Source organism: Talpa occidentalis, unplaced genomic scaffold (assembly GCF_014898055.3).
Source record: "Talpa occidentalis isolate TD23 unplaced genomic scaffold, MPIMG_talOcc4v2.1 talOcc4.747, whole genome shotgun sequence".
NCBI classification, from domain to species: Eukaryota; Metazoa; Chordata; class Mammalia; order Eulipotyphla; family Talpidae; genus Talpa; species Talpa occidentalis.
In genome coordinates this window covers 637-27,481 of record NW_023605136.1, presented here as the reverse complement: position 1 = coordinate 27,481, position 26,845 = coordinate 637, and the positions used below count along the sequence as shown (strand labels likewise).

The 26,845-nt window shown below is 38.0% G+C and overlaps 1 protein-coding gene across 1 annotated transcript; it reads right to left on the bottom strand.

Moving 5' to 3' along the window:
* Positions 1 to 192: 192 nt before the first annotated feature.
* On the bottom strand, positions 193 to 26,013 carry LOC119233311 (rab GTPase-binding effector protein 1-like; the record flags this gene model as incomplete). Its single annotated transcript, XM_037495554.2, is given in 12 exon segments — positions 193 to 306; positions 2,181 to 2,236; positions 3,085 to 3,180; positions 3,183 to 3,273; positions 5,967 to 6,107; positions 11,333 to 11,431; positions 14,686 to 14,802; positions 16,464 to 16,568; positions 18,160 to 18,215; positions 18,218 to 18,626; positions 23,254 to 23,385; positions 25,831 to 26,013. Coding segments are annotated over 12 exon segments (1,599 nt in total), but the record flags the coding sequence as incomplete, so codon positions are not given.
* Positions 26,014 to 26,845: the final 832 nt, after the last annotated feature.

The window sequence follows — 26,845 nt, the reverse complement described above, 5'->3', positions numbered from 1 at the left end:
ACAAGTTCAATCTCCGGCCAGGGAGGTGACCCTCATGGCACAGCAGACCTTTCCTGTCTCGCCCACTGTCCCCTCAGCAGTGTTATTTCAGTAGATCCGCCTGTTTGCTCCCCAACTCTGTCTCTGTGTGAATCCTCTCACCCCCTGCACCTCTATATGCATAAACAAATAAATCTTTAAAAAATAAATTACCAACAAAAATATCACCTTAGCAGCAGTCTCTTTCTTTAACTGTTCCTCCAAAGTGATTTTATATCTTGAAGACTGTCAAGCTGTTGAGAACTTCTCTCTTAATGTGGACTCCAACTGTGAAATTAAGAAGGAAAAACTAAACTCATAGAAATGCCTGAGGATCCTGTGGCCTGGAGATGTGCACCCCCCAACCCTCAGGGACTCCTAGACCTCAGACGCTGGCCATGCTTACGTTCACTCTTCTCACCCTTTGATCTCTGTGGAGCTTCAGTTTATTTTCAGGACCTTTTCTATCTTTCATTAAACATTAGGCATCTATTATGTTCTAAGGCCTTGGCAAGGAGAGACAGACATGTAAATAATTATGCCACCTCCCTTGTGGCGCAAGGGGTTAAGCATAGCACTATGAAGCTAGCCACAGCCTCTGCAGCAGGAGTTCGATCCCGGCCTGGGAGCAACCCACAGGCGCAGCAGACCTCTCCTGACTTGCTCGCTGCTCTCAGCAGTGTATTTCAGTCAGCCTGCCTGTTCTGTTCCCCACTCTGTCTCGGGTGAATCCTCTCACCCCCCACACCTCTGGCCTGTACCCACAGCTCTTGTATGCATAAATAAATCTTTTAAAAAAATTTATCTATTAAAACTAATAATCATTACGGCACATGGACATGAAGGAAGAAATACTTAATTCTACTGAAAAGTTGGAAGAACTTCCCTAAAGAGATACCTGACCTGTAAAAGATGAAAAAATCTAATGGAAGGGAAAGGATGGTAAGGGAGAGAAAGTAAAGTGAGATACTCCAAAAAAGATGAAGTGGATAACATGTATAAAAATATGTTTAGGAAATGTGGTGATTCTTGCCTACACTACAGCCCAGAGCGCTGGGGCTTGGAGGCTGAGACCATAAAGGCAGCGGTGAGGCAGGAATTCCTGGCCAGGCTAAGAAGTATGGACTTGATCCTGGAAATAGAATCACTAAAGGAGTTTTAATCAGACTGGAACACAGTCATTTGTAATTTTTAAAGCTCACCTTGGTTTCAGTGTGAAGATAAATTGGAAGGAGATAAAATGTGGGAGCAGAAAGAAAGTTAGAGTTAGATTGTTAAAATAAGTCTGGTGAGGACTGAAGTCTGCAACCACAGTGGCAGTGGCAAGAGTTGGACACGTTTAGGTTTCTGGTAGTTTCTGCCAATGCAACCTTGCCATTACAGTGGTGGCAGAAGACAGACTGCAATGGGTTGTTAGAACAGGGCAGCAGGAGAACAAGGCATCAGGGGACTTGTGGGTTTCAGTGGGAATCTAGCTGAAGATGCAAGATTTTTTCATCTTTTTACAGGATGCAGCCTAGACAGACAGAAAGCAAAGAAATAAAGAAGTTGCTAAAGCTAAGATTAAAGGAAAAGTTCAGAGAATTGAAGATCTCTGAATTGAGGGTACTCAGATGGGTCCATGAATATAGAGCTGGAGGGACAGTAGATTGGGGTGAGGGATGTGAATGAAATGTCAGTGGTGGGGCAAGGCACAGCTCAACATGTGGGAAAGAAGGGCAAAGAGAAGGCAAAAGTCACTGATGTATAAACAAAGAGGCCAGGGAACAGACTGGGGCCATTTAACAAGGTCTTAGTGTTATCTAAGAGAAGACTCTAAGTCAGCTAGAAAACACCACTTCTTGTTTGAAAAAGATTTTATATATATTTCTAGTGTAGCTTTAAGTACAGACTGTGTCATGACCATCTGACTATAGTGGAGACTGCGGGGTGCAGTCACATCTTGGTCCTCCCTGGACCACTTCCAGCTAACACATGCCCTGACACAGGACTCAAAGAACAGTCTCCACTGTCCTCACATCTTAATCCTATCATATTTTCCCCATGAGACAAGTTTTGTAAAGGGACTATGTCTATCTTTTATTTGTTGAGCTTAGCACAGCAGGATTCAATAAATAACTAGTGATCGCTGACAGAATTAATCTGAAACTCATGAAACTCACCAGTCCTTTTTCTACCTTTATTCTTTCTAATTCAGCTTTTAGGCTAGAAATGGAGGCTAGAAGGGGGGGGGGAAAAAAAAAAAAGGAAAGGCAAGGTTAGCATTTATGATTTGGCATTTAAATTTTTGTCTTAAAATATCCCTTTCTACTACAAGCTCAATCTCATACAATGGAAGGAGTCAACATACTGAGAGCATGGGAAGAATGCAACACTCCTTTGTCAAAAATTTCCCCAACTAGGGTCTCCCTGCTGGCACAAGGGTTAAAGTCTCAGCGCTATCAAGCTATGCCAGCCACTGTGGCATGAGTTTGATCCCCAGCAGGGAGCAATCCACATGGTGCAGCAGACCTGGTCTCTACTGTCTCACCCGCTGCTCCCCTCAGCAGTGTATTTCAGTAGATCCACCTGTTCTGCTCCCCACTCTGTCTCTGGTGAATCCTCTCAATACCCGCACCTCTGGCCTGCACCCCAGCTCTTGTATGAATAAATAAATCTTTAAAAAAATTTTTCCCCAACCAATCAAGCTCGGGCAGAGGCATACAGTTATCATAAACTATCCACACAACTCTGGGGTGGGGGTTGGGGGAATGAGATAGCCCCAGCAGGAGTGTGTCGACACACTGAAGTATTGCAAGGAAATGCCCCCCATCTAATAATGTTCCCCAGTGGTCTGGCTTCAAGCTTTCCTAGCTACTACTAACTGCCAAAGAGTAGCTCATTTGTCCTGTTTCTTAGTTTTTACTCCCCATTATTAGATGTATCAGAACACCTAGAAAAATGGATTAAGTGCTTGATTCTTTCCTCTACTTTCATTTTCCACACTGCATGACCATATATTAATTCTTGTAATTAGAAATTTTCTTTTGTGCCTCCAATTCTAAACTATATCACTTTTATCTTCACCTATTTCTTCCTTGCAGTTTTCTATTTCCAGCTGCAGAGTTTCTTCAAGGTTTTCTTTTAAACACTGTTCTGCCTGAATTTGCTCTTTTAGAAAAGTATTTCAGCCTTCAGCTTTTCTTCCATGTGGTCTGCTGCTGTCCGCACATGAATGATGTTCTCGCGGTATTTTAATACCAACTCCCGAAGTGCCTGGATTAAAAAAACAAATAGTTATTGGGTTTGTGAGAGTGAAAGAAAACAAAGAAATGAAATGAAGCTGAAGATTTTCTGCAATCAGAAGTTCAGACGTTGTTTTAAATGGTTCAGAATTTAAGACTTTGAACTCCAACCCACTTAGGGGCTTCAAGGGGCACGTGCTATGTCAACAGTCAGTATATTTTCAGTCAATGTGTATTGTGAACTATATTTTCCTTTCAAAACTGCTTCAGAAGCAGAAAAGTAAAAATGTTAGATGGCTTACAATGTGGCATTTACTATAAATAGCATGGGAACTTCTATTATTTGCTTAAGTTTGAGGGGAGTTAGGGAATGAGGGCCAAAAAGTCTGAAACTTAGAAGCCAAGTGTGAAACTCTTGTGAAACTATGTTAAGCCAGAGGCAAATATAACAAAGAATGCCTTTCTACGATAATCACTTGTTTTCCTATAATTCAGTTTACTTCTTATTTTTCCCTTAACTTTTGTTGTCGTTCTTTTCAAAATCCTCCCAACTATATCCTAAAGAAACCCTAAAGTAAAAACTAGAATTCCTGATAACTACCAAAAGTATAAGTTAAAGAAGAGTAAAAAATAAGAGTATAAACTGTAACACAAGAAAAATTTCATAAAATGTATTACTGAGTCAAGTCTAAGAATTAAAGTTTATATACTAATTACATCCTTCAAAGATTCTTGGGACTTTTTAGGAATTGAAATTCTCTAGAAAAAATGGAAGAAAGGACTCTTTAATACCAAAAGAGAAAAGTTTAATAACGGTCAGTTGAAAGTAGCATGCTGATAGTAAAAGTAGACAGATTCCCAAAACGTTCTCTTTGATGAGATCAGTCACCAGTTTCAAATGGAGAGCTCCCTCTCCCAAGGTGCAGAAACCTGAGCTGATATCACAAGTTGGGGACGGAAGTGGGTTAAGAGAGAACAAGGAACTAATGGCAAAGTAGGATGTGGAGCCCTGGTAAATGAGCAAAATAAAAACAAAATAACAACAAAAATATCACAGCATTGTTCACATACATACAGGGAGAAAGAATAAGGTCCAAACTATAGAGGTTTAGTTTGCAGAGTAGAATAGGGGAAAACTGTTACTTACAAAACTGTAAGTTTCTATAATGTTTGATTTTAAAATAATTTATAAAAAAGAATGGAAGTATTAAAAGTGTCATAAAAGTTATTAGAAGACAAAAGGAAAACAGGGTGGTAAACCCTTTTAAGTACTAGACAGAAAGACATTACAAGAAGCCTGCTTGGTGACCTAACTTCTGATGCATTCTCCATCTGGACCTGCCAGAATAATGTACAGATCTTTGATTTGGCAGAGATTCTTAGCTATGACACAGAAAATATTAACAGAAAAAAAAAACAAAACTGGATTTTATCACAATTAAAAACCTTTGTGCTTCAAAGGACATCAAGAAAGTGAAAAAGACAATCCAGAGTGAAAGAAAACAATGCAAATCATTTATATGCTAAGAGAATGATTTATATTGAGAAAACATAAAGAACTCTTGTAATAATAAGCAACCCAGTTTAAAAATGAGTGAAGGATCTGAAGAGACATGTCTCTAAGGAAAATATACAAATGGCCAATAAACACATGAAAGATGCTCAATATCATTGGTCATCAGGGAAATACAAATAAAAATCACAATGAGATACCCATTAGGAAGTTTATAATCAAAAGTGAGAGAACAAATATTGGTGAGAATGTAGAGAAATCCTCAGATGATCTAATTTTTTTTTTAAATATATTTAAAGAACAGGTTTATTAGGGAAAGGGACAGAAGAATAAAGGAAACTTGCATAGACACAAGCAGGCAGGAAGAGCTGCCCTGAAAGGAACAGGTTTGCTAAGAGAGGCTTGCATGGCTGCAGGCTGGGGTGGCCTTGAGGAGAGCAGCCTCCGCTGAGGGAGGTCAGTGAAGAGAAGTCCTGGCATGGTACAGTTCACGGGAAGGCAGGAAGCTGCTGCCCTGCAGGAGAGAGTTGGTGAAAAGAAGCACCAGCATAGTCACAGGCGGGCAGATGGAGTGCCGCCCTCAGATGATTTATGACCCAGCAATTCCAATCCTAGGTTTATACCCAAGAAAAATGAAAACATGTCCACATCAAAACCTGTACATGAATGATTAGCATGTACATGTTAGCATTATTCATAATAGCCCAAAAGTAAATTCAATTTAAGTGTCCATTAACAGACAAATAAATTCACACACACACACAAACACACACACCCCACACACACACGCAGCACAGTGTTATCTGGTCATAAAAAAGTAAAGAAATGGACATGCTACTACATAGATAATTCTTAAACAGTATGCTACATGAAAGAAGCCAGACACACAAGATGATAAAATGTCTGATTTCATTCATGTGAAAGCCCAGAATAGGCCAATCTATAAACAGAAAGTAGACTAGTGGTTCATTAAGGTTGGGAGAAGGAATCAACGATGAAGAAACGGTTTCTTTTTGAAGAGATGAAGATATTCTGAAATTGATTGTGATGGTTATACATCTGAGAATATACTAAAAACCATTGAATTGTGCACTTTAAATGGGTGAATCATTGGGTATCTGAATTATATCTAAATTAAGTCTTTAAAAAAATTAGAGCCATTTCAGAAAATGTACTTGTTTATATTTTTGATCATGTGGAAAACAAGTCACCTCTATTGTTTCCGGGAGAATGAAGTCTTCTGCTTGCTGTAAGGAAACATGCAAGCTATGCTTTCCCTGAAGACTGTCATTATCTTTTTGTAACCTCACCAGCTCTTCTGAAACCTGTTCCCGTGACTGCATCAGCACTGCCTAGAATAGAAACAGATACTAATCACAGCCAGAAAGGTAAATCCTATCAGCTGGTAGCTGCAACAGGAAAAAACGAAAGCCAAACCAAATGAGGGATGAGAAGAGAGGTACATAATAAAGTTCTATATATGACATGAAAACCAGTTTAAAGATTATTTGATTTATAGCCATTACATATATTAAAGGGGACAGGCAACAAAGCAAGTATCTGAACTAAATCTCCACTGTTTCTACCAAAAGCTTAAAATGACTGTCTTCCCCCACATCCCTGGACTACAGAAGGAACACTATCTCTAGCTCATTGGAAAGGGCTGACATAGTCAAGACCTGTATCAAATAGAGCATGTACTCCAAAACAATTCCTATTTCCTCATGGCATGCATTCAACAGAAGCAGAGAGAAGCAAAAAGCAGCATCTTCATCTTTCATTGCATACATTTGTTCAAGTGCAGGATCACTGTGAATGGCCCAGGGAACACAAATATTGGAGGTCATTAAGAAATATAGGACACTTAAGTAACTCATTCTTAAAATGGAGCATTCTATTCACGTATAAAATAATTTTGGGTATTTTTTATGAATTTATATCAATATAAAGTTATTCCAGTTAATTTAAGATAAAATTCTGCAGAAGTATTTAATATCTGCTGATTTTAAATAATTTTAAATCATTATGTATAAACTGTACATTATTCACTCAACATTTATTTAGCAGGTACTAATCTATTTAGTTTTTTTTTTTAAAAAGATTCATTTACTTATTTATGCATAGAAGAGCTGGGGAGTAGGCTAGAGGTATGGGGCGGAGGGGGAAGAGGATTCACCAGAAACAGAGTGGGGAGCAGAACAGGGCAGATCCACTGAAATACACTGCTGAGGGGAGCAACCAGCAAGAGAGAAGAGGTCTGCTGGGCCACAGGTGGGCTAGCTCCCTGGCCGGGGATGGAACTCAGGCTGCAGCAGTGAAAACATGATAGTGCTGAGGCTTAACCTCCCTAAGCCACCAGAGAGGCCCTAATCTATTTCACATGTTGCTGTTCACTGGGAACAGAGATAAAAGGCAGATAATTTTCTCTGGAGAAGTTGAAGGCGCAGCAGAGGGAAAGATAAGTAAGCCAAAAATTTCCCAAGTGTCATGACAGAGAATGGTACGGCCATGATAAAAGGACAAAAGGGTATCAAATTAGGGGAAAGGACTCAAGAACATTTTCCAGAAGTAATAACTGCTTCTTAAGCAGGCTGCTGTCTGGAAGTCAAGGTAATGCCTAACTTGTGATCAGTTCTGTTGGTTCTCATTATCTTCAGACCAGAATCAGTTATGCTTTATTATCACTTTCAATCCACTTATACCATATATTAGTATCCTACTACTTTTGGGATATAAAAGGGAAAGAAGAACTGTATACTGATTTATTTTTGTAAAGACAGAGGAAAAAACAAAAATTAAATGATCATTAAAGGGGGTGGGTAGGAATAGGGGAAAAAGGACAGGGAATGAAAGTGAGACTTTTGGATACTGATACATTTTAATAGTTTTCCATTTGTATGTTCAAGAAAAAAAAAGAGTAGGGCCTCCCCGGTGGCGCAGCGGTTGAGCGCTGGGTTGCGAAGCTGCGCGCGGCCTCTGCGGCGCCGGTTCGATCCCCGGCTGCTCCCCGGCCACCAGAGGAGGGTCCCACATGGCGCGCAGACCTCTCCTGCCGCCCGCTGCTCCCCTCAGCAGTGTGCTTCGGTCCTTCTGCCTGCTCTGCTCCCCGCTCTGGCTCTGGTGAATTCTCTCGCCCTCCCGCGCTTCTGACTGTACCCAGTGCATGTATAAACAAAACAAACAAACAAACCAGCAAACAAATAAATAAAGCATGCCTCTATAAAAAAAAAAAAAAAAGAGTAATTAAAAAGAAAACAGAAACAAATGGTACTAACTATATTGATAACAAGTGAAAATCAGCTCAACTGACTTTTGAACACAGTATCCTAACTGTAAATCTTTACCTGGGATACATTCTAAGAACAGAAAGAAATATAAAGAAATGTTGAGCTTTACTTAGTAGATTTACTATTGACAGCGATATTAGTGTGGTCATTCTGAAACTATTTTGTCCCCACATTTAGCTAAGTGATCAAGCTGTAACAACAACCAAAACGCCCATTATTACATACTTCTTGATGTTATGAATTTCCCATTGAATCATTTCATCTATGTAGTATTCCTGCCAAAATGTCTAACCTGAATCTACTCATATGGAAATAATCAGACATATGTATTCTATAAGGATAACTGGTGTGGATTCTTCAAAAATGTTAGTCATAGGGCCTCCCTGGTGGTGCAGGGGTTAAGTCTTAGCGCTATTAAGCTATTCCCAGCCACTGCAGAATGAATTTGAGTTCAATCCCCAGCCAGGGAGCTAAGCCACCTATGGCGCAGCAGACCTATCCTATCTCACCCACTGCTCCCCTCAGCAGTGTGTTTCAATGGATCTGCCTGTTATGCTCCCCACTCTGTCTCTAGGAATCCTCTCACCCCCGCACTTCTGGCCTACACCCCGTTCCTGCATACATAAATAAATAAAAAATTAATTAAAAAAAAGTCATAAAGTCACACCCAAAAAAAGTGACTGTAGGAAACTAACGTGACAAGACAGCAAAATACAACATGTGACTCTTGACTGATTCCTGGATCCAACATTTTAAATAAATAAACCATTGCCAAGAAATAATCAAGGACTTGGTTAGATTTTTAGAATATAATAACAGAATTTTGGTTACATAGAATAATTTCTCTGCCTTAAGAAACACAAAGATGGCAGATGTGTCGTAATGTTCCAAATGGCTAAGAAGAAAAACATACATACATATAATAATATATACATACATACATACATATGAAAGAGACTAAAAGAGTAATTGCAAGCATGTAAAAATGTAGCAAAATTTTACTAGTAAATTTTTTTTTTACTTTTGTTTGTTTATTTGTTTGTTTGTTTATACAAGCACTGGGTACAGTCAGAAGCGCGGGAGGGTGAGAGAATTCACCAGAGCCAGAGCAGGGAGCAGAGCAGGCAGAAGGACCGAAGTACACTGCTGAGGGGAGCAGCGGGCGGCAGGAGAGGTCTGCGCGCCATGTGGGACCCTCCTCCGGTGGCCGGGGAGCAGCCGGGGATTGATCCAGCGCCACAGAGGCCACGAGGAGCTTTGCAACCCAGCGCTCAACTGCTGCGCCACCAGGGAGGCCCCTACTAGTAAATTTAAGGAAAGATTTTTATGAGTGTTCATTCCATAAACCTCCCCATAAATAGGAAATATTTCAAAATAAAAAGTTACAGTAAGATATCAAGATCCCCACCACAACCACAGGTACTCTTCTCTGAAGGGGCATAAGAAACTGAATTTCTCTCTCTCAGCATAAGAACTTTTAAAGGAAATTTTGAAAAAAAAGGTAATACAGTAGCATTAACAGAACCTCAACCTTAATTTCAAACATTCTTCAATGTTACCTGCAACACATTCATTTAACAAGGAATCAACTGTTTGCAAAGGTTTTAAAAGAGCAGAAAAAAAGATGAGATAGAGTATAAGGAGGTTACGCACTATGAAACTCTGGCAGCATGTAACAGTGTTCTTAGGTCAGTGACTATTACCTTGTGTTCTCTAGTTAATGGAAAATTATGAAACTCTCTGGTCGATGATAGGGATGAGATGCTTCCCAACAAAACAGGACTAATTTAGGGAGCAGCTTAAATGCCATTCAGATACTGACCTAATGCCAATCAAAAACCATTACCAACTGACTTGAGGCTTTTGTTTCCTGTCACCCTGGGGGAGATGGACAAGAGGCAGCTCTGCAGGTCCATCCCAGCAGGACCAATTCTGCTATAATTTACAAAGGGCTATCAGATGCAGGGCTCCAACACTGAGAAAAAGAATAAGGCAAAATGAGCCAGAATAAGAAGGGAGGCCCAAAGCTGGGGTACTATTTTGCAGAGATTCCAAACAGCTCTTCAAGAAGCTCTCTGCTCCATTCCCATCAAAACTCATGGCCTTCTGGAAGTTTTCCTGCACCACAGCAGCTAGGGCTTTCTTAGCCCCTGCGAAATTAATGAGATTATTCTAAATAAATAAATTAGCAGTCTAAGGAAAGCACAATGACTGCCAAAAGCTGCACCGGCTAGGCTTTGAGATTTCCATTTTTAGCTTGTATTTGGAGCTGAAAATTAAATTACATAGTCCATAGTGTATTCTGGTTAGGTTCCCCAAATCAGAAAAATAAACTAGAGGTGACACTATTTTGTTGGTCAAGAGGTAAGTTTAAAGATTTATTTTTTTAAAGATTTTTTATTTATTTATACAAGAACTGGGTTGCAGGTCAGAGGCACGGGAGGGTGAGAGAATTCACCAGAGACAGAGCGGGGAGCAGAACAGGCAGACAGACCGAAGACACTGCTGAGGGGAGCAGCAGGCGAGGCAGGATTTTTATTTATTTATACATACATGAACTGGGGTACAGGACAGAGATGCAGGGGGTGAGAAGATTCACCAGAGACAGAGTGGGGAGCAGAACAGGCAGATCTACTGAAATATACTGCTAAGGAGAGCAGAGGGCAAGACAGGAGAGGTCTGCGGCACCATGTGAATTAGCTCTCTGCTGGGGATCGAACTCATTCCTCAGTGGCTGGGGATAGCTTTGACAGCACTGACTTTAACCCCTGTACCACCAGGGAGGCTCCCAGGAGGTAGATTTAATAAAGGAATATCTTTACATAATCTTATCCATTACTAATGTTATGTAGGCCCTGAATAACATAACCATAACCTGAAAACCATAGACACTTTGACCAGGGAGTTAAAAGTTCTATTAATAGGGCCTCCCCGGTGGCGTAGCGTTTGAGCGCTGGGTTGCGAAGCTGCCCGCAGCCTCTGCAGCGCCGGTTCGATCCCAGGCTGCTCCCAGGCCACCGGAGGAGGGTCCCACATGGCGTGTAGACCTCTCCTGCCACCCGCTGCTCCCCTCAGCAGTGAACTTCGGTCCTTCTGCTTGCTCTGCTCCCAGCTCTGGCTCTGGTGAATTCTCTCACCCTCCCACGCTTCTGACTGTACCCAGTGCTTGTATAAATAATAAATAAATCTTAAAAAAAAAAAAAAGTTCTATTAATAGATGATTTCAAGATAGAACACATACATATAAATTAATACATAATTAATTTTTTTTAAATTAAGTGTTAACTTACCATCTGTTTCTGAACGTCCCTCTTTGCCTGGGAAAAGCTCTGTTGTAACTCGTCAAGTAAGATCTCAGATGCTTGGGCTCTTAGGGCAAGTGTAGAGATCTTAAGGGAGAGAAAAAATGTACATAAAGAAAATATACAGTTAGGAAACTGGTAATTTTCTCCTAGTTAACATCCAGGATTGATGTTTATTGTCCACTGTAACCCACTCACTATTCATTCAACATATAATGTGTGGCTCTGCCTTTCAGATCACACAAGGCACTACCCAAAGTCCCCAGTGTCACATGCTGCTACAGATGAGAAATCGGCATGGTGTCTCTAGACAAATATCAATCCATGTGACCTCATTATAAAAATTAATCTTAAAGAAGCTAAAGAAAAATCAAAAGAAATGTGAAATTTCACACAGTTCAAAGAACAAATGAATCATTTCTGCAACTACCTACTATCCTCCAAGATGATTTACTTAGAGCAATAAACACAAGGTTGACACCACTGAACTCTACACTCCCGTGACTTGGCTTTAATGTTCCTGAAGGGTTTATGTGAAAGTTAATGACTCATAGAATAATCATAAAATAAAATAACTTTTTGACATTTAAAACATGATTATTATCAGAATTCTGCTTCCAGTAATAGCAGATTAGTTAATGTAAACCAACCTTTTATTGAGAAATAGAAAACCTAGACTAAAATATGAAAACAACCATTTGAAGACATTGGAGAACAAGGCGGAAAGAATCACAGAGCCAAGGACCTGAATGTGGACACCTGGAGAGTTGAGTGCAGCATCTACAACAGCTCTTCTCTAAAAGTAAATGCCAACTCCAAAAGAAACAGGTGACACTGAAAAGCTGAGCAAAGCATTTGAGGATGCTCAGAAAACACCCTGCACTTTAGACTGAGGCCCCAAAGGGCCACACTGAGGGGTAAGAGAGGAATTTAAATAATCTAATAACCTTCAGATAATCTCAATTCATGCAACTGGATTACAGTAATACCCAGAATCATTAGTACTACTAGTTGCCTGCTTCTCATAAAGAAAACGGTTTTATATCATTTCAACAATTTTTCACATTCAATGCCTAGCCCTCAAGTAAAATTGCACATGAAAAGGATATTTTCCTGACATTTTAAGGAAAAAAAAAGGGAAACAAATGGACATTATAAAAAACTAAACAGATTGTAGAAACGGATCTACAATGAATCCAGATATGTGACTTATTAGAGACAGACTTTAAAATAACTATACTTGGCCTGTTTGGTATTTAAAAGACAAAATTTAGAACTGCCAGAGAATTGGAAACAATGAAAAATAACCAAATAGAAATACAATGCATACAAGGCCATTTATCTTAATATTTGAATGGATGAATTAAACAGATTATACCCATCTGAAGGGAAAAATTAGTGATCTAGAAAACATCAGAAGAAAATAAGCAAAGACAAAAAAAGAGTCCTAAAACTGACCCACACATGTATATTCACCTGACAGAGAACAAAGATAACTTTGAGAGCTGTGGGGGAAAATGACCAATTTACTAACTGGTACCAGAACTTGTTATCCATATGGAAAAGTGAAACAAAAATTTACCCTGACCTGCAGCATATACACATACAGCATATATACACTAGCTGGAGTTTAGAATATAAACATGACTCTAAAACAAGGAAACGTCTACAAAACACATGAAAATAACTCCATAACTGCAGGGTGAGAAAATACTATCTTAAAAACCAGGGCAAAAAAATAACTAATAGAGAAAAGATAATAAATTTGATTACAATAAAATTAAAAACTTCTGTTCCTCAAAAGATACTATTCAAATAATGAAAAGTAAGGAACTGAGTAGAAGACATATGCAAGACATATCACCAAAGGGCTCAATAAGTTTAAATAAAAGAATACATAACATAAAAAAAAAAATAATAAAGCCTAAACAGACATCCTAACAGAAAAATTAGCATAAGACTTGCTTCAGAGCTGCGGGAACTCAAGCTCTCACACACACACAATATGATACCCTAAAGGCCAATAAATATGAAAAACGCTAAGTAAACACCGGAGAAATGCAAACAATGAAATACCATTCCACACCCACCAAAATGGCTGTAATTAAAATAACAAAATCAAGTTTATGAAGACTGTAGACCAACAGGAATTCTTCTCATACACTCCTAGTGGGAGTATAAATGTGTACAATCACTCTGAAAACTGTTTGGCCTTATAATCTACTAAAGTTGATGAACATTTTGACCCAGGCATTCCATTCCAAGGCATATATCCAGCAGAAACTTATGCAAGAAGTCATAAAAAGAAATTTCAAAGTAGGAATTATGCATAATATCCTAGAACTGGAAACAACCCAAACTCTCATCAACATTAAGATGGACAAACTATAATATATCCACAAATGAACGAATTACTGCTCCATGCATAGTGAGTAGGAATATCACAACGTTGAATGGACAACACATATACCAAAGAATGCATTCTATATACTTCGTTTGTTTAAAAAAAAGAAAGAAACACAAAACAGTCACAATTAATCTGACAGTGTTAGAAATTAGCACAATGGTACCTCTAGGGAGGAGGTAATAAGTGGAGGGGGAAATGAGGACTTCTGGGGTATTAGTTAATATTCTATTACTTGATCATTTTTTTTCTTTTTAAAGATTTATTCATTTATGCATACAAGAGCCGGGGTGCAGGCCAGGGGGATAAGAGGATTCACCAGAGACAGAGTGGGGAACAGAACAGGCAGTTCCACTGAAACACACTGCTGAGGGGAGCAGTGGGCAAAACAGGAGAGGTCTGCTGCGCCATGTGGGTCGGTTCCCTGGCCGGGGATTGATCTTATGCTGCAGTGGCTGTGGACAGCTTCACAGTGCTGCAACTTAACCCCTTGCGCCACCAAGGAGGCCCCTCTATTACTTGACCTTGATGGTGGCTTCACAGATGTTAGCTCTAGTATGTTTGGTGTATCTGTGTAAGATGGATTTTTTTCCTAATGGATGCTATACTCTGAAGAGTCAAAAAGAAAATTAAAAATAGTATCTTTCTTGTCATCAAGTTGCCTGTACAGTAGAAAAACTTAATAAAAATCAAAAAGGAAAGGAAAATCTGAGTCTCCCGATATTCATAACCAGTTATTTTAAAAGTTGATTTTTTAAAAACCTGTAAAATAGATACCAGAGAAAGAACAGTAAGATATCTTTTTACCTGAAGAAAAACAGAAATGCTATCTCTTCAGGGCAAGAAACAAAGAATACTGTGTTTTCAGAACACAGTTGTTTTTTATTTTAAACAACCCAGTCATCTTCCAGGGCACAGTCTTAAAACCTTCATTTACCTGATGACTTGAATCTTCAGTGCTCTGCTTTATAAAGTCTTCCAGTTCCTGTTTATCTTTCATTGTCTTCTCTAACTGGTCATTTGCTTGCCTTAGCATCACCTGCAGTTTTTTCACCTATGCAGTTTTAAGTGTTAATTAGAAGAAAGTACCAAAATTCCTTCATAAATCAAACAAAAATCCTTAACTTGGGTAATAGTTCTAAAATATCTCATCTTTTTCCCCCTAAAAACGATTTTATATTTGTTAATTCAAAAGGAGAACAGGTGAAATCACCGTATTTGGCAATTTTTCACATATATTATCTCATTTGAAAATATGTGCTTTTCTTCTTAGATCCGCTAGGCTAGGTCACTGGCCTCCCTAACTCCAGTCTGTCCTCTGACTCCAGTCCACAATCCCCACTAATACATTTTTTTCTTTTCTGAAACAAAATTCAAGTCATATTATTTCCCTACTTAAAATCTCTAAATGCCTCTCAAACTCTTCAGGGTAAAATTAAATCCCTTCACAATTATCAACCCTCCCTCATGCTCTCATCATGGTCTTTCTTTAGTAGCTTCCTCTCCCAATACCCCCCCCCTTCTTACCCCCTACCACACACATGCCATATGCCTAGCTACTTCTCCACAACACTGAACTCTTTTCTTTCCTTTCCTTGAACATCCTTTCCCCACTTCTATTCTTAATTAACTTTCACTCCAGCTTGAAAACAACTCAGCTCAAGTGTTACCTTCCCTGAGCCAACTATTAAGTTAGCTGCCCTATCCCTCCTCTAGTTCTGTGTGTACATCTACAGGAACAAAGTATATTTAACTAATGGCTTAGCTGGCAACACTCAAAGTGTATTTTATCTGTATTTGAATGCCCAAGAGTCCGCAGAATTCTAAGCACAAACGAAGCATCAGTAAAATGTCTATTGAAATGACTAGAATCCAATAGCCCATGTCCATGTCACACTGTAAGAACTGTATTAGTTTTACAAGTAACTTTAGAAATTTATCTTTAAATCATCTATGAAAAAAGCACATATAAGAAATCAATGCCAATGACATTGGAAAATATTGAACAACCATTCTGATTTTCTTCATATTATTTTGAAGACTATGGGAACAATCTTCATACCAAAGAACAATTTGGAACTATAAATTAATTTTCTTTTCCTTACTCATACTTTGGCAAGCCTACTCAAGAAATTCTACCTATTTCCCAAATGATATTAAGGAACCAAGAATTAAGCATGTATTTGGAAAGATACTTAAGATTTGTTCATTTCAGCATACCAAATCTTAATTTCTATGGCCCCTATAAATTAACATTAATTCAACAAATTTATGACAAGATGTAGCCAATAAGCAATGCAGAGGCCAAATACTGATTAATATAATGTTCAATTAAGCTTTTATTCAGTTAGAGGCAATAATCAAGTTCTTATCTGCCAAAATTTACAAATGATAATGTACTTTCACATGCATATATATATTCATGACAATACCATTTTTAGGTCTTGGGTGGAAGGGGCAGAGAGATATGCCAGATATGCCAGGGCTACTGAACTGACCTGTGTGGTATTGGGCAAGTTAATAAAACAGATACACAACAGAGGCTATGTGCTCCTGCTGGAAATGTAACTGGTATTTCATGTACCAGATTATTTCATACTGAACAAGATGGATACAGTTCATTAAGCAAATGACAGAGGGAAAAAAGAAGTTAATTCCATACCTTCAATAAAATTACAACAGCTCACCAACCCAGTATATCCAAAAGAAACTCACCTGATCTCTTGTTTCAGCCTCCTGAATTTGAATACCTTGTAACTGTTTTTCATAATTGGAACACATATCACAACGTCTACCAAGTTTATTTCCAGCATTATGTACCTGGAGGGCACCAAAATTACCTCTTATCAGCCATAACAAAATAATTCTACATCACATACTTGAGGAACACATGCACAGACTTACCTATGTTATTAAAGTAGAACATGGAGTAAATAATTTCTTCAGGCTTATGGCAAGAAGTTAAACTATAGAATCAGATTTTAAAAGATTTACAAGCTCCATTGCAAATGTGGTAGTAAAATAGAAGGCCACAACTTTATCATCATGAAGCTAAGGACTGAAAACACCACATTTGAGGAAAAACAAGTCAAGCAAATGGTATAACACCATGGCACTCACAATTTAAATCAATACTACTCAGCCAAGGGGAGTGAAAACAGGGAAGCAGTGCCAATTCACCATTTTACCAGCTCCAATTACAAAGTAGTATGAAACTATTAAGTAGCACCTTCTCATACATGTTTTCCATAAGGCTAAAGAGAATAGTTTCTTTTCAGTTTAATAGGCTATTCCACATACTTATCAACAGCTTCTTTAAAGAGAAGTAGCTGTGAGTAAAGGAAAGCACCAGAAGTCAGAAAACCTGGATTCTAACCCTGATATTGCCATTAAATCAAAGGAAGAACTTGAGTGATTCACTTTACCTTTCAGAGACACTTTCTTCACTTACAATTGGGGGACAACCATGCCCTGATTGCCTCATTAATATCATGAAGCTCAAAGAGATCAGGTATATAAAAGGATTTTGTATTCTATAAAGCACTGTGCTTTATTTATTTTTTTTTTAAATCTTTTTATTTTTTTTTTTATAGAGGCATGTTTTTTTTTTTATTTATTTATTTTGTTTGTTTGTTTTGTTTATACATGCACTGGGTACAGTCAGAAGCGCGGGAGGGTGAGAGAATTCACCAGAGCCAGAGCAGGGAGCAGAGCAGGCAGAAGGACCGAAGTACACTGCTGAGGGGAGCAGCAGGCGGCAGGAGAGGTCTGCGTGCCATGTGGGATCCTCCGCCGGTGGCCGGGAAGCAGCCGGGGATCGAACCAGCGCCGCAGAGGCCGCGGGCAGCTTCGCAACCTAGCGCTCAACCGCTGCGCCACCGGGGAGGCCCCACTGTGCTTTATTTCATTTAATTTCTTACCTCCTAATCTTCTGAGTTTGTAAATGGTATTAGGAAGAAATTTAACCTCATTGAAGATTGTCTTCCATTCTCTTCCCTTATTTTCTACTCCCTCCTTATACTCACTCTCAGCATCAACTGCTAACAAATATTTGCCCTTTAGATCTCAAGGAAAAATGAAAGAGTATAAATTTGGGAATATATTGAGATTATAAAAACCTGCAAAGCAAACCAAATTCAAGCTACTCATAAATTTGCTATGCTTTTCAGGAAGATTGCTACAACTTCAAAAGTGTGATTGCAAGTGGAAAAGCTGACACTAAATGAAATTAGTTCCCTCCTTTGTCACAGTCACTAGGAACAGCCAAAGCAGACTATGACAATGGTCAGACAATATGGGTTAACATATACTTGGAGGGATGCTTGACTCCAGGTGCTAGTAAATGAACAATGAATCCCAGAGCTACCAAGTATTCTCAAAGCAAGAGGAAAAAATAAGGAAGATAACTCACCTCTTTTTGTAGGAGATTCCATTCTGTCTCACTGACTAAGCGGTAACCACTGGGGACATGTAAGCACTTTCCATACCCTGTGTAACACTGGAGAGGAGGGACGCCGTCTCTTCTTGTTCTGGTGTCATCGCCTTGATTGCTCTTTCCTGATCTTTGGTTAACATAAACCCACTTGGCATTTGCAGTGACCCAAGGGAGGCAGTATCAAAGTTCTCAGACACCGAATCTGCTCCAACCAATGGTCCAAAATCTGATTCGTCCAGGTTTCCAGCAGATTTTGCTTTGTAGTTATAGCCTAAAGCTTTAGATTGCAGTGAGCCTGAGGTTCCCAAGCTGTCTGTAGACTGTGCTCTCCTGAGTCCATCTTTGAACATGTCATTGTCCGATTTACTGAATGGGTCTCCAGATGGCAACAGTAAGTCTGCATCTAAGGAATGGACTGAACCATGGGTACTATCTAAATGTTCCTGAAATGTGAAAAAATATATTGCCAAGTTGCAAGTCTCTATATTTTCTTTTTTTCTTTCTTTCTTTTTTTTTTTTTTAAGATTTATTTATTTATTTATACAAGCACTGGGTACAGTCAGAAGCACGGGAGGGTGAGAGAATTCACCAGAGCCAGAGCGGGGAGCAGAGCAGACAGAAGGACAGAAGTACACTGCTGAGGGGAGCAGTGGGCGGCAGGAGAGGTCTGCGCGCCATGTGGGACCCTCCTCAGGTGGCCAGGGAGCAGCCGGGGATCGAACTGGCGCTGCAGAGGCTGCGGGCAGCTTCACAACCCAGCGCTCAACCGCTGCGCCACTGGGGAGGCCCAAGTCTCTATATTTTCAAAGAGACAAACCACCATATATTGAAATTACTTTGCCACATGTTACATAGGATGATCATTAATGTGCTACCTTCACATATTCACGGAATAATTACTAAGTCTCTACTATGCCAGGCTCTAAACATTCAGGATACAAAGAGTGGACAAGATACAACTTGTACAACTCTGACCTCAAGGTGCTTATAGTTTCATGAAAAAAAAAAATAAACAAGCAGGCTATCAGAACATTATACTTAGTAAAATGACAAGAGTAGCACTAGGAATGATCTGGGAGTTCAAGAAGAAGAATTCAGCCCAGACATAAGGAGTCAGGGAAGGTCTCTTGAAATTCAGGGCTGGGTATTTTGAATATGAGGTGGTTATGGTATATCCAAGTAGAGATGTCCACCTGATAGAGGACCATGTAAGTCTTTACATAAAGATAGGGCGTATCCACTGCATAATGATAAAGTCACAGCAGCAAATCAGAACACCTTGGATAAGTCTGTAGGATGAGAAGAAGGCCAAGGGATGAACCCTGAAAAAAACCAACATTTTGGGGCTGAACAAAGGAAGAAGTAGCTAGAGAAGCAGAGGAAAAATGAGTTTAGTGGTATACTGGAAACCAAGTTTCGAATAAGGTGTAATCACAATGAATGTGGTATACTAAGTGAAAGAAGTCAGTCAGACCAAAAAAAGTATTGTATGATTCCATCTATATGAAATGTCCAGAACAGGTAACCAAGAGAGTCTAAAAGCAAATTAGTGATTCCAGAAGCTAAGGGGAAAGAAGAATGACGAATGAGTCCTTAACAGAAATGGGGTCTCCTTTGGGGGTGATAAAAATGTTATGAAACTAGACAGAGGTGATGGGTGCATTTACACTATGAAGGTACTAAATGCCACTAAATGCACACTTCAAATGATTAATATCATTTTACATGAATTTTCATTCCAATTAGCATATTTGCAAAGTCAAAAAGCACACTACTGGCATTCCATGATGCAGTTGCAAGTTGCACAGTGAGTTAGGAAATCAGGAAACTAGGAAAATAGGAAATTTTTCTTGGAGACAAACTTATTCCATCTAAAGGACTAGTCTTATTGTAACATATCCTTTCTAACTTTTGTTGTTAAATACCCTGCCTTTTATGAACTGGAAAACTAAAGAATACAGATTTTTAAAAAAATATTTTAAATTTATCCTTATTTGGTATAATAAAAAGTCAACACCTTTTATATTAATTCTTTTTAAAGAATTAATTGTTGAAATTCAGATGGCAGAGGAACACATCTAGTACATATTAAACTAGTTATGGCAAAGGTCCCAAAATAAGTATTCGAATAAACACTGGAGTGTCAATGCATTCTGTCTGCTTACAAAGAAGTCTGACATCTAAAGGTATCATATACAATTCTGCTGTGACACCAAAGAGAAAAAGGAACTCCAGCAGAAAAGTTGAGGGCTATTTTAAAAACATACTAATAACAGTATAAGGGACATATACTTCTAGCAAAAAGGGAACATAAACTGTTAATGTGTTTCTGTAATTAAACAGTATGTTCTAATCCCATAAAAATGTGTATGGCCTTAAACTCAACAGTCCTTTTCATAAAAATTTATACTAAGTACATAATCAGGTAATTCCATAATGATTTCAGTATAGGGAAGAATTATACATAAAAGCATTATGCATAACTTATAATAAAAAATTATACTAATAAAAAATGAAAAGCCACTTGACTAGCATGTTAATTATGTTTTTAAATCGTTATATTTTATGATGTTTTTGACTGTTGGGGAGCCTTGCTGACTGGGGAGAGACTGCCCCTCCCATGGTAGCTAACTCCTAGACATAATAACAACTTGTCTATGAAGATACCTTTCTAAAGAAATCAACCAATACCAATTCCACACACCTCATCCATCCAACTCCTTCATGTAACTCTTAAACACCAAGCCAGTATTTCCCCTGCCCTGTGTCAACCCAGGACCAGGTACTAAAAAACTAAAGACAGACTTTATGCCCTAAGGCACAATGGGATTATTCAAAATAGTCTTTCCTATACTATTTACCCTGCCCTGTCCTGCCTTTCCCGCAAAAACTCCTATTGGCTGGGTTGATGCTTTCCTCTTGCTCCTGCTTTTGCCTCATGACTAACTGGTGCTTTTTCATGTGGCTCTACATGCCTCTCATTTTAGGTGAACTGTGATTAACATTACACTTCTTGTTCAATGGCACTCACCTATACATATTATCCCTTAACAACTCTTACAAATTAAAACCTGGGCACAAATCAATTTGTAGAGAATTAAGCTATTAAATATCATGTTTAGGGAAAGCATTTTTGCCAAAACTTTTAAACTTAGGTGGGAAATGATATTCATTAAACAGTTACAATATGAATTATGTTTGAAAAGTAAAAATTAAAAAAAAAAATGTTATCTTTGGAAACAAAAAGAGAAAGAGGGAAAGGACAGGCACATACCAAAATGCTAAGTGGTGGTGATCTCTGGACATCAGAATTACCTATCAGTAATTTTACTTTGTATAACCTTTCTGTACTTTCCTTTGTCATAATGAATACATATTACTTAAGTAATTAGAAAAGTATATTCTGCCAATTAAAGAAGATACAAGGTTCTATAAATTTTAAATGTTTTTAGCAAGAAATCTAAGTGTCAAGAGCATTTCATATTAACTTTAAGCCAACAAGCTACAATAAACTGTAATAACTTTCAACACAAAACATGTACATTCAACACTCAAATTACAAAATACCAGATCTGATCATCTAAAAGATATTTCAAATATTAGGAAAAGTTATGTACACTTTATCACATGTCTGTTCAGACAGAACCAAAAATAAGAAAAATGCTTCATTCTGAATCACAACAAATCTCCCTCTCCTAATTTCCTGCTAAAATATTTTTTGAAGTTTGAAACTTTTTCAAACATTCTGGACATAGAACTGCATGATGCAAAAACTAATGTCTGGCAGCACCCCAAAATTAAGACATTCTCCTGCAAGTCTAACTATTTAAAAATGCACAGCATAATCAGGTGAAGTGACCTTCAGTGTATGACCCAAAACAAAGAATGTAGAAAAACAATTACATCATACTTTCTATGTTCACTGGAAATTTTTAAAGCATTTTTTAAATGTTAAACAATCCATAAACAGGAAGTAGATTCTATACAGGTCTAAGTAAATCTTCAATCTAAACAAAAACATGATACCACTGAATTTGAGAAAAGACCCTTATCTAACTTAACTGAAATTGGTTCACAAGCCAGGAAAGTATGAAATTCTAAACAGCAGGGGCAGTATAAATAGGAATATGCACATGGACAATAAGCAGAAAGATCTGGCTATGATACAGCCGACTGTCTGATAAGGCTAATGAGTCATTCAACTGTAGGCCCTTGTGTGCCAAATGAGGGAACTTAAGTTTTCACCTAAAGGCAGTAAGAGAAGCATTTCCCTTATTGAAAAAGAGGTATCATCATTGAGTCTTGAAGAATGAATAGAAGGATTTCCATACTCAGAAAGGTAAAGGGAGGGGTGTTCCAGGGGAAGGAACCAATGAGCTAGGTGGCAAGTGAAGCACTGTGGCTAAAAACAGAGCACATACTATGAAGGGCACTGACTGACTGAGTGGCAATTTATATACTTCATGATGTAGAACAAAGTCAGTGGTGGTTTTTGAAATAGGTGTGGTCTGACTGTGGCTGCATTTAAGAAAATTTAATGTGACAATATGTTTGAGGTTACAATGAGACAGGATGAAAACAGAAAAGGTAATAAAGAAGCCATTGTGGGTGAGAAGTGATGAGGTCATAGGAACACCACCTTACACTTTCTGCTTCAGGTCTTTCCAATCTTTGTATACCCAATACTTGAAATGCTCCTTCCTACCCATCAGAATCTCTCAAACCTCACCCACTGTTCTTAGGCCTTAAGATCTTTTACTGGTTAATAAATAATTAAATATATGCTATAGGAAGTTAAATGTTTTAATATTTCAGATAGTTTTTTAAATGAGAAGCTCAAGCATTGGCAACACTTATCATTCATTTCAAAAAACCTCTTGTAGTTATTAAATTTTCTGATGTTTTAATTTTGGAACCACTGGGAAAAGAACAGCTATTTCAGAGACAGTGAGAGAAATTGCAACATGTTTCAAAATGTACTACCGATAATACCATAAAAATAATTGAAGATATTATATTAATTAAAATAACATCATGCATACAATAATTTTAATGATAAATTCACTATACCTCTTCATTTGACAACTGGGCTAAAGATTCTTCATGAGTTAAAGCACAGACTACTGGTATTTTCACTTCTTCCTCAACATCCAGTTTTTTGTGATCCTTTCTCTTACTAAGTCTTTGCTGTTCATCTTCCTCCTAAAAGGTAAAAAGAAAAAAATAAATATAAAAATAAAATCACCCAGGTAATCTATATGTAATGATTCATTATGTATAGTATTTCATTATCTACAATTATTTAACTGCTCAAAACAAAAAAAAAAATGAACAGAGTTTTATGATGAGAGAAAACTGGACACTTTGTTTTATAATAACATCTAAGGACATCTATGACCATAACATGTTGCTTAAATACTACAGGCACAAAACATGAACCCTGGCATAAAGAAGAAATCAGAGAACAGCTTTCAAGAAAAGTACACTATGTGAAAGGCAAAGCAAAAGAAGTAAATCACCCCCCTTCTTGAAATGAAAATTTACACAGAACATTCTTTCAAATTATCATAGAAAACAAGACAAAGCTATGACACTTAGTATCTATTAGAAACATGTCCAAGTTTATATGAAATAAAGGAATGATTGGAGTTAATCCAATAATTCAACAAAAATGAACTGATACCTTCAGTGCCCCCAAACAGGCTAGAGGGAGGGACAAAGGTACATTTAGTTACAACACTACACAAGTACGTACAGGTTCTATAGGAGAAAAATCAATGACTGCTTTCATCTGATGGAACTAGAATGGAAGCTCAAAGGTTAACAATTTAGTTGGATATTGCAGGATTAGTAAAATGAGTTTAATAAATGTGTGAGAGGAGACAAGAAATGGTGCCAGGAAGAAAGGAAGCATGTACAAAGGTATAGCTACAGAAGAGCAGGCAGAAGAGCAGGCAAATGGAAGATTATTGAATAATTGGATGTCACTAAAAAGAGGCAGGAACATGAGATACATGGAATAAGATAAAGGAGAAGAGGGTGGTGACTCAGTGCTTACACTCTGGAATCAGAAATTGAGTCAAACCTCAGATCTGTCCATAGTACCTATTTCATTTGCAGCATTTTGTTGTTTTGTGTGCTCATTTATTTGTTAATACTGAGAGCTACAAGAGATAAAGTTTAATATATATAAAGTTTTAGCACAATGCTGGCTTATAGTAAAAACTCAGGAAATGTTAATAAAGGCTTTAAATGACCAGTATAGGAGTGTAGATTGTTTTAATAGGCAGCAGGAAGAGCATGATTAGTTCTATACTTTAAAAATCTAAATCCTTAAGCTGGTTGTGTCCGCACATAGATGAATGAGTCAGAATTAGAGACAAAATAGAAATTTAAAAAGAAGAAACTTCAGAAAAACAAAATCTAACCTAAGTCATATAAGGTAATTTTAAATATTTCTTATAATATGTAGAAAAGCTTTTACATAGTTATCCTAGTGACATATTCTAGTGAATAAGATAGTACAGGATATTAGCTGCAACTTTGTTTGAAATGATTAAAAAAAAAAAGTGGGGGTAAGGAGGAGAACCATCTAGACACGCACTACAGGGGATGGATAAAACCAATTACAGTACACATATGCTACCAGTTAACAAAATGAGATCTCTGGTGTGAAAATATGTCCAAGATAATGCTTATGGGAACCCTAAGTTACAGAACATTAATACCATACTAGTTGTACAATTTTTAAAGACCTAAATACACACTTATAAACACAGAAATGGTCTAGAAGACTGCCTTCCAGACTGAGTACATTTTAGTGCAAAGTAATTACTTCTGGGAAGGGAGGTCTTGGGAGATTTTCAATTTATTGTTTTATTACTTCACTCTGTACTTAAAATATTTTAACATGAGGATGGTATTTGTGTGTTACGCATGTAATTTAAGTGATTTTTAAAAAAGATTTATTCATTTATGCATACAAGAACCAAGGTGTAAGCCAGAGATGTAGGGGTTGAGAGGAATCACCAGAGACAGAGTGGGTAGCAGAACAGGCAGATCTACTGAGATACACTGCTGGGCAAGTTGGGAGAGGTCTGCTGTATCATGTGGGTCACCTTCCTGGCGGGGGATCAAACTCATGCTGCAGGAGATGCAGACTGCTTCAGAGTGCTGACACTTAGCCCCTTGTGCCACCAGGGAGGCCCCAATTTCAGTAATTTTTTTGAAGATAAGGAGAAAATAGTATCTTGGGTATGCAGTACTCTAGATACCTGCCTTTTCATATCACTCAGTTCCTCCATTCCACCCTGTCACCTTCTAATAAGGCTTTTAGAGCACCTTTATAAAAGACCTGGTATGGATTAACACAATTCAGGAGTCCCAGGAAAATTGGACAGAATTATAAGATTTTTTAAAATGTTCTCCGTTGCATTCAGCAGTCTTAAAGATGATCATTTCTAGATCAGTTCTTTTCCCGGACAAGGTCATTTGTAAAACTAGAAAATAAAATTCTCCAAAAGCAGTTATGCTTTTTGAAAGGGTGTATATAACTTGTATCAGTTTAAGTTAATCTCTATATAAAGTAATAGTCATATGGACTGTATCATTAACAAAGCAAGCAGGTCTCACAAAACTGCTATTCACCTGATCTTTCTTCTTCAGTTCTTCAACTTGTCGGAGTTGTTCTGAAGTTAGTACAATCTCCATTCGCTGCATGTCCCTCATTAGCAAACGTTGAGATTCCAAAAATTGGTCATTGGCCTTCTGCCATGTGTGTTTTAACTGGTTGTGTTGCTGTCGCTCTTGCTCCAAGAGATGGCAAACTGTTTAGGAATCCCCCAATACAAAACACTGAAGTTTAATGGTAGACAATTTCTTTAACATAGGTCTGGTCAATGGAGCACTGCCTGGGATTCTGCCTTTCACAAGAACCAAGGAAGAGCCTATCTTTGCATATGACAGCTGTTCTTACACATAACACCCTGTCTCTAAGCAGTCTCCCAAAGTGTGCTCTTAGGAACATGTGGGGAAAAAATTCTTCTGTATTCAGTAAGTTTTAGAATACCTGGGTTAAAAATATTTTTAAAGATTCCTTTGAAGTCAGAGTATATATACGGTCTCATGGAAAGTGATATATAATACATTTTCCAAATTTATTTCACTTTTAAAAAACCCTTTCTAGACAGCCAATCATATAGCAAGTGTTCTAGAGAATATACTTTGGTAGGTGTTGTTGTAAAGGTCAAAGGTGTAGTAACCATTCCAGTTCTCTTTAATACATTCTGATAAATCTGTTATCCAAGAAAACTTCTTGAGCCCATTTAGGTTTAGAACTCTCAGGATGAGTCAGTTCAAATTTTGACTTATATCATCAGTTCACCCAAAAAAGTAGGTAGCATTCTCTATGTGTCCATCTACCAAGTTACTCAAATCAGAAATATGAGACAATTGAGACTTCTGACTTTTTCTCACCCAACACATTCACCTGTGACAGAGGCCTAGAGAATTCTCCATTCTGTGCAGTGTCACACAGGCATCACAGACTTTTGCCTCAGATCAGTCCTTATGCCTTAAACAACTACAACAGCAGTGTCTATTATTCTTCCTGCCCTTGCTTAGTTTTGTCCCCTCTATTCTATCCACCACACTTCTGTGAAAT